The sequence below is a fragment of the Scyliorhinus torazame genome, chromosome 28 (assembly GCF_047496885.1).
Source record: "Scyliorhinus torazame isolate Kashiwa2021f chromosome 28, sScyTor2.1, whole genome shotgun sequence".
NCBI classification, from domain to species: Eukaryota; Metazoa; Chordata; class Chondrichthyes; order Carcharhiniformes; family Scyliorhinidae; genus Scyliorhinus; species Scyliorhinus torazame.
The window spans coordinates 24888679-24909565 of record NC_092734.1 but is presented as its reverse complement, the minus strand read 5'-3'; the positions used below and the strand labels follow the sequence as shown (position 1 = coordinate 24909565).

Below are 20887 nucleotides of genomic sequence, written 5' to 3'. Positions count from 1 at the left end.
ATCACTAATTGCCCTCGAGCTGAGTGCCATTTTAAGAGTCAACCACGTTTGCCAGGCTGAATGGCCTCCTTCTGCTCTCTGGATTAAAGCTGTGTGGTTCCCATGGCAACACATCACCTAAAAATACATTTAAACACTCCTGGGTGGAACTTCCCCAGGCGGCATTTTTCACTCCCGCCGATGTCAGTGGACTTTTGAATGGCTCGCCGCATTTTCCAGGCCCAACCCCCTCCGTGACAGGACCGTTCAGCCCTTAATGTGACAGCGACGCCATTGGTCTCGTAGATTACAGCTTTCGTGTTAAAAATGGCCCTCTCCCCAATCCCCACAGCATGGGGGTCAGAGGAGGCAGGGGCAAGACAGCCAATCACAGTAGGGCGCCACCTGACCACACGGGAAGGCTGAAGCTGACGATGACAAAACAAATGACTATCAGATCTTGGGCCCAGTGACAACGAGAGGCAACAGCCTCCATTGCAAGGGGGCAGGGAGCTCTCATCATTTTGGTCAAGTGAAAAATCTGCAGCATATCAAATATTTTTTAAAAATCTCCTCCCAAAGGCTGACAATATGCTGTGCCAAAGAAGCATTGTGCACTATTAGTCTCTTCCTCAATGACTGTGAGGCAGTGGGTTAAAAAGAGTGCAAAAGTGCCATGATGTATAATTGACGTTCAAACTTAATTCAATCTTTAATCACCGTCATTTTTAACCTTATACAGCTAGGTGGTACGGGGGTGGTATGATGTGATAGATAAACACATCTAAATATTTAATTTGTTTCTTAAACTCATAACATTGATTTTAATCATTAAAAGACAAAGGAAATGTTGACGTCACTTCTATGTATTCAGTTTATCTGGCAGCGCTGAAAGGTATTTAACAATAAAATAAATTGCCGATATTAGTTTCAATTTGGTGTTCAGGTCAGAACAACTGAAATATTTTTATTGCATATGATACAACCATCAGAGAATATCGTTTGGCTTGAAATTACATTGAGGCGTAATAGGTAGGACAATATAATCTTTTTTTTCTGAATTTCCTCGCTCTGCAGTTTAAGAGGAGCATTCAATTCGCTTATTTTAAATTGATAGATAATGCTGTTAGGACGAGTGTGTGAGAGAGAGAGAGGAATTATTGATAAACGTTTAACATGTTCATACACATTTGGCCAAGAATTTCCAAGGTCTGTTCTTGGTCCATCGCCATAACTTTGCCGAAAATGCCATCACGCCAACACCTTTTGCACATGCATATGGGGCTCCTGGTCAAACTTCTGGAGAGGTTAAGGCAGCTCTGAGGAAATTCCTAGCATTATCTTGCAGTGTTAACGTCATGGCTAATTTTTAGTATGAGCGGTAGGATTTTCCTACCTGGGTTTTATGGCTATGTGACTGGCAGTTCTTAATGTCTGTGATTAATCCACAGCATAAAGTGTGACTTAGCAGTAATAAATCAAAGTTAACTACAATACCAATGCAATGATATTACCACAGGTAAAATCTTTTCACTTTTGTCTTAAATCAGGCCTTAAAATTTGATTTACCAAATAATTGGTCATTTAATTTCCACTTTGATCTTAAAGTTCTCAGTGCGAGGTTTTGGGGTTCTCATATTTAGAAACTGTGATGATTGCAGCAGTCATGTCTTCTGCTTCATATTTGGAAGAGATCTGAAGGCTTTCTTAATCACATCTGAATCAAATCTGCCTCTTTGTGCTGCATTGCCAAGTTGTAGGCCTGTCAGGAATTCAGAACCCATGATGGATCATATCTCGGTCTTCCTCTGGCTCATTCAGGGGCTCCTCAAGTAAAACGACCCTCTCTGGCTGGAGTTTATGAAGAAGGTTATCTGGGAGACTATGATGGATCATATCTCGGTCTTCCTCTGGCTCACTCATTGGCTCATATGGCAAGACCATCTTTGCATGAAGCTGATGTTCAGGGATTTCAGGAATGCTATGATCATTGTTCAGATCTTCCGCTGCTTCATTCGCTGATGTCTCATGTAGTAGGTCCCTCTTTGCCTGCAGTTCCCATTGAGGAATATTGGAAGTACCATGATGGATCATATCTCGATCTTCCTCTGGCTCATTCATTGGCTCTGCATGAAGCACCAACACCTCTGGCTGGAGTTGATGAGGAAGATTATCTGGGATGCTGTGAAAGATCATATCTCGATCTTCCTCTGGCTCAGCACGAGCCAGTACGTTCTCTGCTTGGAATTTCTGTGGAGTATAAATCAAAAGGGTATTGAGAAGTAATGATAATGAGGGACTTGGATAGTGCAGTGGGTTAGGACATTATCTCTTTGACACTCATCAGCAAGCTCGTCTCGATAGAATTACATTCTCCTTTCTCTGGTGGCTGCAAGAGTTCCTCAGTCAAAGGAGTTTGAAAGTTCAGGGTAGTTTTGGCACCGCCGCCATTTTACACAAGTTGACACTAAATTAAAGATATTGCTGATTAAGAAGTCAAGTGTTCAAACATTTCAATATCAGCTTGGTGGAATGGGATGCCTGATCTGCATATGTGGTTACCGAAAATCGTTGGGAGAGCGTAGAGGGGCCATTATTCTGCACCCAACTGATTACACTGGACCGAAGATCATTTAAAGTGTTTTGTGCAAAAGATGCTTAGTTGCCAGGAATGCGATACGATTGCCATCATCTCAACAGATAGAAAATGTCATCCAAATGGCTGAAACTGAACATAGAAAAGACATTGTGTGTTCCATTTGTAAAATAATACTTATTTCCATTCGTTGGGTAATTATGATAGATTATAATAAGCACTGATTAATGTTTACCCAACTGTCTGCACTTTGATTTGGAAAATATTGACTAACTGGCGAATGAAGCTGGCACAAAAATTAAGGTCATCATTTAATTGATTGTTGAGGGATTAATTCTAAAGAATTAATGCCATAATTGCACATGCACGTTAATTGGTTACTGAAGTTATAAACATTATGCGGGGAAGATTATGGCTATTTCATTTGCACAAAATAACCCTTTTATCCAGCCTCATTCAGTTTACGAGGCGCTTTCAGCAATGTGAGGTAAAAGATTAAATATCAACATGCTTTTGGTGGTTGAAAGTTGGAAATTCTAGTTACAATTCCATTTCAGGCTTTACTGGGCTTGATCGAACTGGCAGTAACTTCTTTATTGCTACATCAGAGTGGCTGATTTGTATTCAAGCTGTCAAACAAACAGGGATCACAGGAGTGCTAAACAACTGGGGCCCTATATTTGGAGCCAATAATTGAGCAGTAGCTCAATTTTCACTGACAACAAAATTGGTAAATGAAGAAGTATTGGATGAGAGTTTTGGGTGTTGGCAGCCCTTGCAGAGTCTGTGCTTAGTCCCACTTAGCTAGCTAAGGTGCCAGGGATGCAAATACCAGGGGCTGGATTCTCCAGCGATGGGATTCTCTGTTTTGCCGACAACACACCCACGCCCATGGGTTTCCCGGCAGCGTGGGGTGGTCACAATGGGAAATCCCATTGGAAGGTGGCGCGCCGCCCAGGAAAATGTAACTGGCATATTGGAGAATCCCGCCCAAGGTTTTGATTACTGCAGTGAACTTGTGACTAACTAGTCGCAAACACTGTTTCAGGCCTATGAACATGAGGTTTGAAATTTCTTTGACGTGTTAAGGAGGTGAATTTAACTTCCTAGAACCCAGCCATTCCCTCACCCATGACCTCTCTTGGGCTCTGATGACAGATCATCGAGGCATCTCACCTCCGCTTCAAGTTCTGTCAACGGGACTTTGACTTCCACGGTGTCAGTCATTGTTGAATCTGTGCCCCTTGGAGTCACCACCACATTCAGGACAATTCTACGATTTGACCGAATGTACATTCATGACATTCTCCCCTACCCGGCGGGGCGGGTGGGTCCTGGTGGGACGGAGTGGCACCTTTAGGGGCTAGGCCCGCCCCAGAGTGGTTGGCGCCCCGCCGGCTGGCGTGGAAGGCCTTTGGCACCACGCCAGCCGGGGCCGAAGGGACTCCGCCGGTGGGCGGGAGTCCGCGCATGCGCGGGAGCGTCAGCGGGGGGGGGGGGCGCCGACCGGTGCGGTGCGATTCCCGCCCCCGCCGAATCTCCGGTGCCGGAGAATTCGGCGGCCGGCGGGGCCGGGATTCACGCTGCCCCTCCTGGCGATTCTCCGACCCGGCGGGGGGGTCAGAGAATCCCGCCCCAGAAGTGACAGGTGATGAACATCTCCAACAAAATAGAAGCTAACCATTTGCAATGTATTCAATGGCATTGCCATTGATGATTCCCCCACCATCAACATCCTGGGGGTTATCATTGACCAGAAACTGAACTGGACCAGCCCTATAAATACTGTGGCTCTAGGAACAGATCAGAGGCTGCAGATTCTTCCAACAACTCACCTCCTAAATCCCCTCAAAACAAGGCACAAGTCAAGAATGTGATGGAATGCTTTCCACTTGCCTGGAGGAGCGGAGCTCCAATAGCACTCAAGAAGGTTGACATCACCTTCTGGAGGCTCCCCTCCAAGCCACACACCTTCCTGACTTGGAATTATATTGGCCTTCCTTCACTGTCATCGGGTCAAAATCCTGGACCTTCCTCCCTAACAGCACTGGGGGCGTACCTACAGCAGATGGACTGCAGCATTCGAGGAGGCAGCTCACTACCGCCACCTGCAGGGAATTAGGGATTGGCAATAAATGATGACCTAGCCAGCGACGCCCACATGCAATGAATGAATTTTTAAAAAAACACATTAAAGTGATCTCAACTAACTTAAATGTATTTCATCATTGTTTTTTGTGAATCTTTATACAAGCAAGCTGAGGACAACAGCCTGGTGGTTGGATAGAGTTTCAATCTGGTTAGCTATCGTAATGCAGCATCATCTGTGGACGTGGTTGAACGGCACTGTACAAATACTTTATCATTTCCATTAGAAATAAAATTTCAGAAAGCTGACAGAGTTGTCCCTATGCAATGTAGATTTTGTTTTAAATAAGCAACTCTATTCCAGTTAGATTCAGGAGTAGAATTTTCACTGGAGTTCCGCCGATCTGTAGTAAGTTCAGCGGAAGCTCTGGAAAAGTAAAAAATACGCATTTACATTCACGCTCGAGGGATTCTGCTAAAGTTAAGGCAGACGAGAAGGAAAGCTCAGGTGGAAATTCTACACCTTGGCTTAAGCATTTGGAATTCACAGTAGCCTGGAAATGACTGTTGGTGATTGGAATAATTAATGCGTGTTGCGACTTTTCACTTCTACTCAATAGCTACTAAAATAGCAGGTCGAGGAATTCCATATAACTGAGAGAATTCCTTGGCCTTTAAAATTTCATTTGAGTTGGCTGTTTTTGTCGCTATTAGGGATGATCATTGCCTGGCACTTGTGTGCTATGAACATTACTTGCCACTTGCCAGCCCCAGATTGCATGTTGCCAGGTATTTCTGCAATACAGGTGTGGACTGTTCCGGTATCTGAGGAGTTGCCTCTGGAGCTGAACACTGTGCAAACAGCAGCCGCCATCCTCACTTCTAACCTTCAGGGGAGAGGGAAGGTCATTCACGTATGCAGCCGAAGACAGCTCGGCCTAGAACAATGCCCAGAGGAGCTCTGCTGGTTTTGCACAGTGGGCTAAATAGCTGGCTTGTAATGCAGAACAAGGCCAGCAGCGCGGCTTCAATTCCCGTACCGGCTTCCCCGAACAGGCGCCGGAATGTGGCGACTAGTAACTTCACAGTAACTTATTGTCACAGTAACTTCATTGAAGCCTACTTGTGACAATAAGCGATTATTATTATTGGGTAGCACAAGTGGAAAGTATTGTGGCTTCACAGCGCCAGGGTCCCAGGTTCGATTCCCCACTGGGTCACTGTCTGTGCGGAGTCTGCACGTTCTCCCCGTGTCTGCGTGGGTTTCCTCCGGGTGCTCCGGTTTCCTCCCACAGTCCAAAGACGTGCAGGTTAGGCGGATTGGCCGTGATGAATTGCCCTTAGTGACCAAAAAGGTTAGGAAGGGTTATTGGGTTACGGGGATAGAGTGGAGGTGAGGGCTTAAGTGGGTCGGTGCAGACTCCATGGGCCGAATGGCCTCCTTCTGCACTGTATGTTCTATGTTCTAACTCGTGAAGCCAGGCCCTGGGACTAAAATGATTGGCCTCCATGTTCCCTTGTGGTAGGTACACCTGCCAGTGGGGAGCTTTCCCTCTGAACCTCCGCTGACTGTGTCAAATGCCGCCTTTGAGGTCAAACTTGCTGTCTTTCCCACCTCACCTCTGGAGTTCAGATCTTGTGCCCACATTTCTACTGAGGCTGTAATGGGGACCTAAGCTGAGCAGGAATATTGCCTGAAACGTTCCATCTTCTGGGATTTTCAAATGCCACCAAAAAAGAACGAGGGTTTGGCTGGAACGCCAAATGTTCCGTTCTCGCTCACAACGGGACCCGCGACGGATGAGACTGGAGAATCCCACCCACTCTGTTAAATGCTCGTAGATGAAAGAAGCTCCTTAATATTGTCACAAAATGATAAACCTGTATTCTTTTCCACTACATCAAGTTCATGCAATAATGTAGTGTTGTATCCAGCAGGTTGTAATAGACGCCTTCCAAACCTTCAGGTTGGATGTCTGCTTTGCAATTCCCTTCTAGGTATCAGTTACTCCCCGATGCTCAGCACATTTTTCGATCAAACGACTCACCTCAGGCTTGGCAATAACAGTCTGGAGAAGAAGCACTGATCCGACCACAAGAATAAAGATCCTGAAATGAAAAATAAATACAAGTTAATGCAGGAACATCAACTAAATTGATGAGGTGGGGATGTGGGCCTGGGTAGGGTGCTCTTTCAAAGGGTCGGTGCAGACTCGATGGGCCGAATGGCCTCCTTCTGCATTGTAGGGATTCTACGATTTAAATTGAACATTAGTCATTTTGTCTTTCCGTGTTTGTAGCAATTTATGCTTTACTTTTTCATGTTTTCTCTATCACCCAAATCTTTACTTAATTCCATATTCTGTGATACTTCAGATCACTGGTTCTTTTTAATAAACAATTTATCCTTCAAGTTGGGGGGGTGGAGGGGAGCAGAACATCCCGGCTGTTGTCTCCATTTGAGGGGAAGAGTAAAACCCGGGGCCATTAATGTAAGATAATAAGCAATAATTAAGATAAGGAATTCAAGAGAAGCTCGCTACCAAAGGAAGTTGAGGTGAACAGTATCGATGTGAGAGTGGAAACAGGATAGGGATATGAGAAAGAAGGCAACAGAGGGTTTACCTGTCAAAATTAGATGGAGGGGGGAGGCTGAAGTGGAGTATAACCATTAGCTGGTTTGTTGTTCTGTCTATTCTAATTCATGTACCATTAAAATGCACAACTTCTAAAAACAGCAGTGTAAGTGCTTCTGAATCTGAACAAGAAGCATGACTGCAGCAATATCACCCAGTTGCAATCTAACCTGGTAATACGGAACAGAAAATCTGAGCATCAGAGGGCAATTTTGATTTGTTTATCTAATGAGGCTATATAAGGCTCTGGTCAGACCCCATTTGGAGTATTGTGAGCAGTTTTGCACCCCGTATCTAAGGAAGGATGTGCTGGCCTTGGAAAGGGTCCAGAGGAGGTTCACAAGAATGATCCCCGGAATGAAGAACTTGTCGTATGAGGAACGTTTGAGGACTCTGGGTCTGTACTCGTTGGAGTTCAGAAGGATGAGAGGGGATCTTATTGAAACTTACAGGATACTGCGAGGCCTGGATAGAGTGGACGTGGAGAGGATGTTTCCACTTGTAGGAAAAACTAGATCCAGAGGACACCATCTCAGACTAAATGGACGATCCTTTAAAACAGAGATGAGGAGGAATTTCTTCAGGCAGAGAGTGGTGAATCTGTGGAACTCTTTGCCGCAGAAGGTTGTGGAGGACAAATCACTGAGTGTCTTTCAGACAGAGATAGTTAGGTTCTAGATTAATAAGGGGATCAGGGGTTATGGGGAGACGGCAGGAGAATGGGGATGAGAAAAATATTAGCCATGATTGCATGCGGAGCAGACTCAATGGGCCGAATGGCCTAATTCTGCTCCTATGTCATATGGTCTTATGGTCAAATGAAAGGGAGTAAAAAGATGCATTGCCTGATTGACTGACCGAAGAAAAAGTGGACACAAGAACACAGAGGAAACAGGAGCGGGAATAGACCAGATGGCCTGTCGATTCTGCTCTGCCATTCAATACCATCATCACTGATCAACTCTCCATGTCCCTCAATTTCCTGAGAGACCAAAAATATGTATATCCCAGATTTCCATGTGTTGAACCATGAAGCATCCGCAAGTCCAATTCGAAAGATTCCCAACCGTTTGTGCGGCACGGTGGCACGGTGGTTAGTGCTGCTGCCTCCCAGCTCCAGGGACCCGGGTTCAATTCCGGCCTCGGATAACTGTCCGTGTGGAGTTTGCACTTTCTCCCCGTGTCTGCGTGGGTTTCCTCCGGGTGCTCCGGTTTCCTCCCATAGTCCAAAGATGTGCAGATTAGGTGGATTTAGAATTCCAGAAAATGGGAAAAGCAAAATTGCCATGAATTGGTGTCATGGTTAAATCTACAATTCAATTTTGCTGAAGCTTTCTCTATTGGGGAAATGTAAAAAATAATTCCGTGCTATGAATGTTGAAGAGACTTTCCTGCCAGTCTCAAAATGCCTCACCTTTATTAACCCTTATCATCGCATTAGGTCCTTTCATAAGTTTAATCTTACCATAACACGAGGGGAAGGATGAAGTTCATCCACCTTAGAAAGAAAGACTTGCATTTATATAGTGCCTTTCACAACCTCAGAACATCCCAAAGTGTTTTCCGTGCTGTTGAAGACTCCTCATTTTTGTGTCGTAGGAAATGAGGCAGGCAATTTACACGGAGCAATCCCCCACAAACAGGCAATGTAGCAATGACCAGAAAAATCACTTCTTGTGGCATTGATTGAACGATAAATATTGGCCAGAACACATGGATGAGTTCTTCTTGGAAGTAATGTCACGGGATCGTGCATATCCAACCGAGAGGCCTCAATTGAATACCTTATTTGAAAGATGGCACCGTCAACAGTGCACACTCTTTGAGTATGCAAAAAAACATGGCAGATGGAATATAATGTAGGAATGTGTGAAATGATGGACCATGGTAGGAAGAATAAAGGAGCTGAATACTATTTCAATGGAGAAAGACTGGAAAAGCTGCAGCACGGGGGATTTTTGCGGCTCTTCCTGTGTAAATCACGAAAAGGTGGCATACAAGTTCAGCTGGTGAGAGGGAAAACAAATGGAATGTTGTCCTTTATTTCAAAGGGAATGGAGTATAAAATTAAGGACGTCTTGCCAAAATTGTACAAGGCACTAGTTAGACCACACCTGGAATACTGTGAACTGGTTTGGTCTCCTTATCTAAGGAAAGATATACTGGAATTGGGGGCAGTCCAGAGAAGGTTCACTAGGTTTATCCCGGGTATGGAGGGATTTTCCTCTGAGGAGAGGTTGAGTAGATTGGGCCTGTACTCGTTGGAGTTTAGAAGAATGAGAGGGGACCTTATTGAGACATATTGGATTCTCAGGGGAGCTTGACAGGGTAGGTGCTGAGAGGTTGTTTACTTTTGTGGGAGAGTCTAGGACCAGAGGGCATCATCTCAGAGTGAGGAGTCACCCATTTAAGACAGTGATGAGGAGGAATTTAGGGGCCACAATGGAGTCCAAAATGGGATGTCAAAGTCCATTACTCCATTGATGGGCTCCCGCCCCTCACCGGGAAAGCTTGTATTCTACAAGGCTCACGGGGAGGCTAATTGGTCACCTCCAATTAGGTCTTGTACGGTTTATAAAAAGGCATTTCTTCTCTCAAAGGGTAGTGAATCTGTGGAACTCTTTCCCGCAGAGAGCTATTGAGGCTGAGATAGACAGATTTTTAATCAGTGAGGGAATCGAGGGTAATGGTGATAAGGCAGGAAAGTGGAGTTGACGATTATCACATCAGATCAGTCACGATCTGATTGAATGATAGAGCATACCCGATGGGCCGAATGGCCTCCTTCTGCTCCTATATCCTATGGTCTATTGAAGTTTTGGCTTAGATACTTGCACCCACATTTGGAGTGAGACGTGAATGCAAAGCCGTCCAATGTGGAAACAATAGTGCTCCCATCTGAGCCCTGACCAACTATGCCACGTATATAAACAGCGCTCCTAATCTGGATTCAGAGTGCATCCGACGCTTTCTGTTCTGTTGAGATCTATCTGAAAAGGCAGGAAAATGCATTGGCAAAAGCTGTGCCTGTCATCCTGCCGGTGATTGTGTTTCTGTCAGCTTTAGCCGAGACCTGCAGAGACACTAACATCAGCCACTGGTAGTTCGGAAAATGTAAAATAATATAAGAAATATGTGCTGTCGCGTTGGCATCCATAAAATATCCAGTGAAGCTGCTGCGAAGGTCCGTGTCAGTGGTGAAAAATGCAGAAACGAATTGTCATTGCCCCGATCTGCAGACTATAATTAAGGATTATTTAAGGAATAACGATGATTGTCACTCACTTCCCATCACTGGTTTGGTGTAGAAAAGCCAGGCATGATTGTGACGGCACACAACTGCTTGCCATTATCAGCATGGAATGTGACCGGGAATGTGAATTACTAATTCCCATCTATTTCCATGTTCTTGTTTGTCTTACTGAAACAGCCCAGTGCCCACCAAAGATTCCAAACTAACATGCGGTCCTTACCTGCTCCATTTGCGAATACCCAGCCAATCGGTTATGAACCTATTCTTGGGTTGACTGGCAAGTTTTTATTGAACAAAAAGGACTAAAACAGTTTATGTGCATGTTTGACTGGGGTCATTCCTGATAGGCAAGTTCTGAGGATTCGATTTTATTCTGCGTTCAAGGGCGGAAATAGACCACCCTGACTGGGAGCACAAATCTGTGCCCAATCATTTGCTGGCATCTGAATCATCGGTGTAGCAGGTGGCACGATCGGGAGATGTTAAGAAATTGGATCCGGAAATAGGACTGAAGGTGGAGTGGGCAATTTAGGAGTTAACAGACTGAGGGTAAAACTGTTGGCACTGAGTCAGAGGTATATGCCCACACCTGGCCTGAGTGGCATTGTCCCATTCAGACTTAAACTCGTTAAGGAGAATAAACAGGGTATCCGTGTTCAGCCGGGGTGATTCACTCAAGATCCATTGTGCTCCGGGACACTCTGAACTGTCAGCCATTAGCTCATTACAGAGTCTGATGGCCTCTTTTTTCTGCAAATTGGTGGTCAATTGCATATTCATGGCCCTGTTCATTTGTGTAAATGGGAATGGGCAATCAAAAGCCCAGATAGCAAGTATGAGTTCAAGTCTGGACTCCCCAGAGCAGAACCATTGTTTGAGGGGCTGAGCAGAACTCAGAGAGAGAAAAGAATCATGTTCAAACAGGTGGGGAGAGAATGCTTTGCAAAGCAGCTGAGACAGGTCATGAAACGTTGCCACCAAGAGAGTCTTTCGGAAAGTGGTCTGAAAATGCTTCATTACCAGCAGGACTATGCTCTGTGAATGCAAGTATCAAGGTTGCCTGTCTGTGTAAGTGGAGCATATGTCATGTTACTAGTCATGTCATGTCATGTTACCCCGGCTGATAGGATAGATGCGGGCAGGTTGTTTCCACTGGCGGGTGAAAGCAGAACTAAGGGGAATAGCCTCAAAATAAGGGGAAGTAGATTTAGGACTGAGTTTAGGAGGAACTTCTTCACCCAAAGGGTTGTGAATCTATGGAATTCCTTGCCCAGTGAAGCAGCTCCTTCATTAAATGTTTTTAAGATAAAGATCGATAGTTTTTTGAAGAATAAAGGGATTAAGTGTTATGGTGTTCGGGCCGGAAAGTGGAGCTGAGTCCACAAAAGATCAGACATGATCTCATTGAATGGTGGAGCAGGCTCGAGGGGCCAGATGGCCTACTCCTGCTCCTAGTTCTTATGTTCTTATGTTACGTGCTTTTTAATGAAAAATCGTGTGTTAGGGTTAAAAGATACATGTAAGCTGTTCTTGTTAGGTTTGAAGTTTAAATATAATTTTTCTTTTGTTTCAATAAGTTATGTTTGTAAAAATGACTAAGCTCTATTTGTTATGCAAATCACTCCTGGAGCAAAGCGATCTTTCTGCACAGTCGTAAAAATTAAAAGACATTGCAGCTCCGGTCCAGTATTTTAATCATTGTTGGGATCTGGCCAGGCATCCATAACACAGGTCACATCTGTACTTTACGTCCTTTGTACAGGAGTTACACAGAGTTATAACAGGCGATAAGCACACACCTAAAAAGCAACAACACATGGGGAGGCAGTGGCGTAGTGAGATTGTCACTGCAATCCAGAGATCCAGGATAATGATCTGGGAACCCGGATTCGAATCCCACCACGGCAGGTGACGGAATTTAAACTCAATAAAATATCTAGAATTAAAAATCTAATGATGGCCATGAAGCCATTGTCGATTGTCGTAAAACCCCATCTGGTTCACTAATGTCCTTTAGGGAAGGAAATCTGCCGTCCTTACCCGGTCTGGCCTACATGTGACTAAAGAACCACAGCAATGTGGTTGACTTTCAAATGCCCTCTGAAATGGCCCAGCTAGCCACTCAGTTCAAGGGCAATTCGGGATTGGCAACCAATGCTGGCCTAGGCAGCGGTGCCCACATCCCAGGAACGAATTAAAAACAAAAGTTTGCTGCCACTTTCATATTGCAGCAAGGGTGTTCGGACCACATTCACAGGTATCTAACTTCTATTGCCCAATCGCTGGACTAAAGATCCAATAACGATGATTCCGGCGACAGTGCGCTCTGGGCTATTTCACACTTTGCCAAATGTGGCCGTACTTAAGTTGCACTGGTGTCCCGTGCCGCCCCGCAACGATTTATTTTAATGATGCTTATGCTTGTCAAGTGAGAAGATATCAGCGCGGCTGAAAATCGGAGCGGTTTCTTCTCATGTGTCACTCAGTTTTAACATCGAGCCCTTTTAGCACCTTCCACTTTGCCTCAATGGGTGAGCAAGCCTTACTAAACCTGTGCCATCCTCATCAAGAAAAGGCCATTCTCACTCCAATAATTTTTGTGTTGCAACCATTTTGCAGAGAACTGTCAGCATCTGATCACTGGCAAGTTCCCAAAGGCAAACCCACCCCACTGCGCCAGCTAATTGCTCATGTACAATCTTTCAACTCTGAGGATAATGAGAAGGAGGGGGAGGGGGGTGCGAGTGGGAGGAATTGGTAGCTTCTCTGAATCCGGTGAACATGATATATCTCTCTTTTATTTCTATGTCCAGGTTAGCATTATTTTTCCTGCAGCTTTGCTTATCACTGTTGATGTTTTAATCTGATGCCGTTCAGCGTCAATTCTGGCTGGTTTCCTCTTTGCCGCACAAACCTTCTCACATATTTTTATTAGCATCTTTCCTGTGAGAGCTCAGTCGGATATCAACACTCGCAGTTTCCTGGAAACAGGACCTGTACAGAGTCACGCTAGCAGTCACTGCAGTGGCAGACCTTTCTGGTGATTTTACCAAGTGATTCAACTTGAATGTTGCTCTGAGAAATAAAAAGTCTAAGAGCAGTGAAACATTCTTAGCCTGACCATCTATTAGTGTGAGATTGTCATACACTAATGTTCCCTCTGGTTAGATATACCTCAAGTTCACAGCCATCCTGGAACCTGTGAGTTTAATTTACATGGGTACACAGGAACACTGCAATCACCTTCTTGTCTCTGCTGGCAACATCTCAGTGCAGGTGGCATACAGTTGTTCATAGAATCCGTAGAATCCCTAGAGTGCAGAAGGAGGCCATTCGGCCCATATACTCTGCACTGACCCTCTGAAAGAGCACTCTACATAGTTCCGCTCCCCCATTCCTTTCCCATAACCCATTGATCACAGCCAATCCACCCAGCCTGCACACCTTTGGACACTGTGGGGCAATTCAGCATGGTCAATCCACCTAATCTGCACATCTTTGGACTGTGGGAGGAAACCAGAGCACCCAGAGGAAATCTGCGCAGACACAGGGAAACTCTAGCCAGACCCGAGGTCGGAATTGAACCCAGGTCCCTGATGCTGTGCTAACCATTGTGGCACCATTGTGGGTTGAGAGTTTCATCAATGATGGGAGACTCACAATCCCATTGTTCATTCATTGCAGACCATAGGAATCAAAGTCTGTTTGGTTCTGTAAAGTGGGTTTGGGGAGTCTTAACTGGTCCGTGGTGGATATCAGCACACTCCTATCCTCAAGTAGCCACATATCAGCATTATCTTGACAACATTACTCAAGATGGCAGATCGTGTGCCTGGTGTGGATAAGGGAAATAGCTGCAGCAGAAGTGATCGTCTGAGGTTAGCCTCCTAATTAGTGCTTTAGGGGATTCATTAAATAAAAGCATAAAACATAAAGGAAACTGGTTAACTCATTGTACCCATGCTGGCTCTCAAAAAAAGCTATCCAATTATTCCCACCCTCATGAACTATTTCTATGGCATACCTTTTATTTCCCTTTGTGAGTGTATTTTGTCCCTTTCGAAAATTACAAACATTTTACAAAATGATGGTTTCTATAGCACTGTTCAAAGAAACCAGTTGATGAAGGTTAGAACTGGAGCCGATCTTCACACACTTTTACATTTATTTGCAGAGTTACACATTACTAGCATGAAACTCCTAACCCAACAACTACAGTTTTTGCCCGTGTCTATTTACCAAGGGCTCAAGTGAATGCCCAGTTAATGCCCAAAACCTGCATACGATTAAACTCAAACAATATGCAATAAACACACACTCTGGAGCCAAAGTTCATATTAAAAAACATCATGCTAATTATTGGCCAAATGAAACATCAATGCCTCGAAACAACACTGTGCAAACATCAGGATATTAACAGTGTCTTCATATAAAATTTCTTTGTCCACTATTTAAATGGAAGTGATTACTTAAATTCATTAATATTTTTATGCCAGTGTGTACACAATGCATTTCAAAGTCCAAGTAATATTAAAACTAAAGCTAAGTGGTTTATGAAGGCAGCCATGGGGCTTTGCTTTTTTTAAAATATAGATTAAGTTGTGCCTCTCTTATACATATCATGCCATTTTATTGAAGGTAATTATTAATCATTTATTCATATATACCAAGAAATCTATCTTTAACTGTACAGCACACATGGTGGACTGCATTAAATTAGTCCTGAGCTACTGAATACACAGAAGAACCTGTTATATTTGTCTAAAAATAGTTGTTAACGCACACACGCAGTAATTTCCAATTCACAGATACATGCAAAATCACAGAACACAGAAATTGAACATTAGGAAAGTTAATTGTCCCGTATAGATATGTGATATATCTGCTATCGCAAGTATTAAATTAGCATAACCAACAAAACTACAACGGGTACTATTGTTTTTTTAAATATTTTTATTAAAGGCATATTACATAGAAATATCAAAAAAGCAGAAATCCACAGGAACAATGAACACAGACCCACAATAACCCACAATGAACACAGGCCCACAATAACCCACAATGAACACAGGCCCACAAAATGAACACAGGCCCACAATAACCCACACTGAATACAGGCCCACAATAACCCACAATGAACACATGCCCACAATAACCCACAATGAACACCAGCCCACCATGAGCACAGGCCCACAATAACCCACAATGAACACAGGCCCACAATAACCCACAATGAACACAGGCCCACAATAACCCACAATGAACACAGGCCCACAATAACCCACAATGAACACAGGCCCACAATAACCCACAATGAACACCAGCCCACCATGAGCACAGGCCCACAATAACCCACAATGAACACAGGCCCACAATAACCCACAATGAACACAGGCCCACAATAACCCACAATGAACACAGGCCCACAATAACCCACAATGAACACAGACCCACAATAACCCACAATGAACACAGGCCCACAATAACCCACAATGAACACAGGCCCACAATAACCCACAATGAACACAGGCCCACAATGAACACAGGCCCACAATAACCCACAATGAACACAGGCCCACAATAACCCACAATGAACACAGGCCCACAATAACCCACAATGAACACAGGCCCACAATAACCTCTGACACCAAGTCCACAACTAACCCGCCTCTTAGTTCCCCCCCCACATCTCCCCCACACAAATCAATGAAAACAAACCCCTAAATTCCCCCCCCCCCCGATTCAATGAGTTCCCCCAATTCAGCGCAAAGAACCCCAAACCCGTCCTATTCATCTGGACACTATTGATCAGTGCCCTAAACAGCAGCCAAACCCAATCCACAAAACCCTGGTCAAACCCAAACCAACCCAGCACCTCCAACAAATGCACCCACTCCGCCCGATCAAACGCCTTCACCGCATCAATTGCCACCACTACTTCTACCTCCTGCCCCTCCGAGGGCATCGTACTGACATTGAGCAACCTGCGCACATTTGCAGACAGCTGCCGTCCTGCCACAAACCCCGTCTGGTCCTCCCCTGTCATCCCCGGCACACAGTCCTCTATCCGCGATGCTAGTACCTTCACTAATACCTTCGCTAACAACTGTGCATCCACGTTGAGCAACGATATCGGGCAGTACCACGCACACTGCTCGGGGTCCTTATCTTTCTTTAAGACCAGCAAAATGGACGCCTGTCACAATGTGAGGGGGAACTCCCCCTCGCCTCATAATACATCCCCACTATCAGGGACCACAGCTCCGCACCAAATGTCTTATAGAACTTGGCTGGGAACCCATCCGGCCACGGGGCCTTCCCCGCTGCATCAAGCCTATGCAGTCCATCACCTCCCTCAGCCCAATCGGGACCCCCAACCCCTGCACCTTCTCCTCCTCCACCCTTGGGTACTCCCTCAGCTCCCTCTCCACCGCCGACCTTCAACGGCCTGGTACACGAGTAGTCCATCCTCGGACCCAAAATCCCCCATTATCAGCTGGTGCGTGTTCAGATGGAAGATCTTCCCTAACACCCACCTCATAAAGTCCACAACATCCCAATTGTAGGCTTAGACGTTCACCAGGACCCCAGGCATCCTCTCCTGCTTCCCACTGACCATCATGCACCAGCCCCCTGGGTTGGCTACAATACTATCAACCCCAAAGGCCACTTTCCTGTAGACCAGCACCACCACTCACTCACCTTAATGTCCAACCCAGAGTGGACCAGCTGCCCCACCCACCCCTTCCTCAGCCTCGTCTCATCTCCCAGCTTCATCTCCGTCTCCTGAAGGTACACAGCGACTGCCTTCAAAAACCTCCAGTGCGCGAAACCACGGAGGACCATTTAATAGGCCCATTCACCACCCGCATGTTCCATGTAACCAGCCAGGTCAGGGGCACCCCGCCCCCTTCCCCTGCCGATCAGCCGTACCCCTTCTTTAGCCAGCTCCCCCCAATCCGCATCTCGCACTTTGCCAGGCCCGCCCAAGATGTCCGGTGCCATCCCTCCTTAATCAACTGCGCCACCCCAACCACTCCCATGTCAGCATCCGCCCCCTCCCCAATCCTCCTCCCATAACCAACAAAAAAAACAACTCTATTCCCCCCCAGCCCTCCTCCTGTCAACCCCCCATTTCACTCCTGTTAACTAGCCCCACCAGCCACCATGGTGGCACCCGCCTGGGGCCTCTGACTACCCCTCATCCCCCCAATTCGCCCCTCAAAACCCCATCCCTCCAAACAACAAAGATATAAGGAAAAACAGAAGACACACTCACCCTCACCGCGTCCCCGTCGTGACATTCGCCAATCTACCCACCCTATGTGCCAACACTCGAGACAAAACACCACTCCAAGGTTCACTGTCTTCATACTCCTCCCAGTCCACAGTACCTCATAAAGTCCTTCACCCCCTTTTGCTTCTGGTGCATAATCTGCAAACAAGTGAGGTACAGAGCCCCAAACCTCACTCACTTATTGTAGAGGGCAGCCTTGATCCCATGGTACCCGGCCCCCCGCTTGGCGAGCTCCGCTCCCAGCTCCTGATGGATACACAGCTCGCTCCCCTCCCAAGTGCAGTTCTTGGTCTGCCTGTCCCAGCTCAAGATCGTCTCCTTGTCAAGGAAATGATGCTGCCTCACCATCATCCCCCTGGGCGGCTCCCCAACCTGCAGCGTCCTCCTCAGCACCCAGTGCGCTTGATCCACCTCGAGAGGATGGTCAAATACCCCCTCCCCCATCAGCTCCTCCAGCATGCTCGCCACATACATTGGCGGCCTCCTCAATGCCTTCAGGCGTCCCCACAATCTGGAGGTTTTGCCTCCTGGGGCCGTTCTCGAGATCCTCCAGCTTCTTCCTCAGTCTTTTCTGGCAGTTCGTCACCAACCCCTTCTCCGCCTCCAGCGAGGTCAACCGATCCTCGTGCTCCCCCACCGTCTCCTCCACCTTTTCGATTGCCTGGCCCTGTGTCTCCTGCCTCTGCTCCAAGCCCTCGAACGCCGCCCTAAGGAGCTCCACCACCTTAACCAGGTCCTCGAAGGCCCCCTTCCTTTGCTGGTGGAACGTATTGTTGAGGAACTCCGCCAGCTGCTCCGCAGACCAGTGGGCGCGGCCGCCCTGCCATCTTCTCCTGTGCCGCACCACAAATACCCTCTTGCTCAAGCTGCTGTCCCTTTCTCCTTGCACTTCTCATCCGATGACCTATAAACCGATCCCACCCGAGGAGTTTTACATTCCCTCAGTGCTCATGCACCTTCTGCCAACGAAACACCACATAATTCGGGCGAAGGAGGACTAACAAAAATCCACCTCGAGCGGGAGCCACCAAATGTGCGACCACCCGCTCCGTGGCCGCCACCGGAAGCTCCGTGCACATTACCTAGGGTCAGGCTGTGGTTTAGTTGGCTCACCATCATCGCTTAGTCAGACGGCTGTGAGTTCACATGTAAAAGCCTGAGGGCGTGCTGCACCGTCGGAGGCACCATCTTTGAGATGCAAGGTCAAGGTTGTGCACCGCCTACTTCGTCAGGTGGAAGTGAAAGAACCGCAGCACTGTTTGAATAAGAGCAGGGATGTTGCCGCTGGCAGGGATGTTGCCCATTGCCATATCGCTGCTCGTGGGATCTTGCTGAGCGAAAACTGGCTGCTGCTCCATTGCGTCAGTGAGGCCACGTCAAGAAGTGGCTGTAAGGTGGCTGGCGGACACAAGTCCTTTCTCTTGTGTGCAAGCAAGTTTCATGGCTTCTGTCAGTTTTCCAGAGAGGTTACATCGTGGCTAAATGTGAGCAAAGGTTTGAGACAAGATCCAAGGAAGCAGACAAAATGCCTGCCTTCATTGGACGGGGCATCGAGTATAAAAACTGGCAAGTCATGCTCCAGTTGTATAGAGCCTTGGTAAGGCCGCACTTGGAATATTGCGCACAATTCTGGTCGCCGCACTATCAGAAGGATGTGGAGGCTTTGGAGACGGTGTAGAGGAGATTTACCAGGATGTTGCCTGGTCTGGAGGGTGTTAGCTATGTGTAGAGGCTGAATAGACTCGGACTGTTTCATTAGAAAGACGGAGGTTGAGGGGTGACCTGATCGAGGTCTACAAGATTATTAGAGGCATGGATAGAGTGGATGGGCAGGCACTCTTTCCCAGGGTGGAGGGGTCAGTCACCAGGGGGCACAGGTTTAATGTCTGTGGGGAAAAGTTTAGAGGAAATGTGCGAGGCAGATTTTTTACACAGAGGGTGGTGAGTGCCTGGAACGCGTTGCCAGGGGAGGTTGTGGAAGCAGATGCATTAACAGCGTTCAAAAGGCACCTTGACAAACACATGGATAGGATGGGTATAGAGGGATGGGGCACAAGGCAGTGCTGAGGGTTTTGTCAAAGATTGGTATCATGACCGGTACAGGCTTGGAGGGCCGAAGGGCCTGTTCCTGTGCTGTATTATTCTTTGTTCTTTGTACAGGACACTGACAGGTCATTGGCCTGCAGGAATCAATGACTTTCAGTACATCTGCACCAGGCTATTGTTATTCAAGGAGGAGAAAGCATTCAAACCAACAAGGGACCAAAACCCACGCAAAGCAGATGCAGGGTGAACTATCAATCCTGAAGATGAAACATATCGCTTGCCATTGTAGGTGGGAATCCGATCCACATGGCTCAGACTTTTAAAGACCCCACTAAGATCTAGAAATAAAAGAAACACCATAGCCAGGTTTTAAACTGTAACTATATCGGATACGTTTACGGTTAACACAGATTAAAATATATTAACACAATTCCCACTTTACCTCTGCATTGTGGACTCTTGAGAAAGCTTCGATCTCAGCTGATCTTAAGTGTTGTCGGAATGCTATGGCAGGTACTTTAGGATACGCATTGAGTTTGATCCTTGTAATACTGACTGAAGTTCAGAAGACTTGTTCATGGAAAAGCTGGGCACATAGATAGATTACGCCTGCTCGGTAACTATTGACTACCTTATCAGGTTAGGGGCAGAGTGCAAAACCAACTAAGTGCCGATACATTTCTGCAAGGCAATGGTTAGGTCTCAGTCTCAATGCAGTTTGCATTTGCACACATTGCAGAAAGAACATGAAAGAATTGAAAATGTGCAGGATAGGTTCCCCAGGATGAACCTAGTGATGGGAAACTTAGTTGTGAGGGGAGACACTAGTTAAAGGGACTACCTACGGGGAACGGAGAAGGCAAAGAGGAGACTTAACTATTTTTATTAAATTGCGAAGGATTTTTGCAAGGTGAATAAAGGAAAACTGCTTCATCGGGTTGAGGAGTCAAGGGCCGTTAATCTATTCGTAAGAGTGAGGAGCAGACTGGTGT

General features: G+C 46.3%; 1 protein-coding gene across 1 annotated transcript; it reads right to left on the bottom strand.

Annotated features, from left to right (window-relative positions):
- Positions 1 to 907: 907 nt before the first annotated feature.
- Positions 908 to 20500, bottom strand: LOC140403595 (uncharacterized). The gene is made up of 3 exons (XM_072491670.1): positions 20338 to 20500; positions 6712 to 6772; positions 908 to 2229 (listed from the first exon to the last, which is right to left on the bottom strand). The coding sequence occupies exons 1-3, from the start codon at positions 20343 to 20345 to the stop codon at positions 1753 to 1755; spliced, it is 546 nt and encodes a 181-aa protein (XP_072347771.1). The 5' UTR covers positions 20346 to 20500; the 3' UTR covers positions 908 to 1752.
- Between the last annotated feature and the right edge of the window lie 387 nt (positions 20501 to 20887).

Bases quoted from the DNA above. Each gene is read 5' to 3' on its own strand.
- LOC140403595 (XM_072491670.1), bottom strand. The intron at 2,230-6,711 runs GTGAGTCGTTTG...TATACTCCACAG, and splicing joins CTGTTATTGCCAAGCCTGAG to AAATTCCAAGCAGAGAACGT.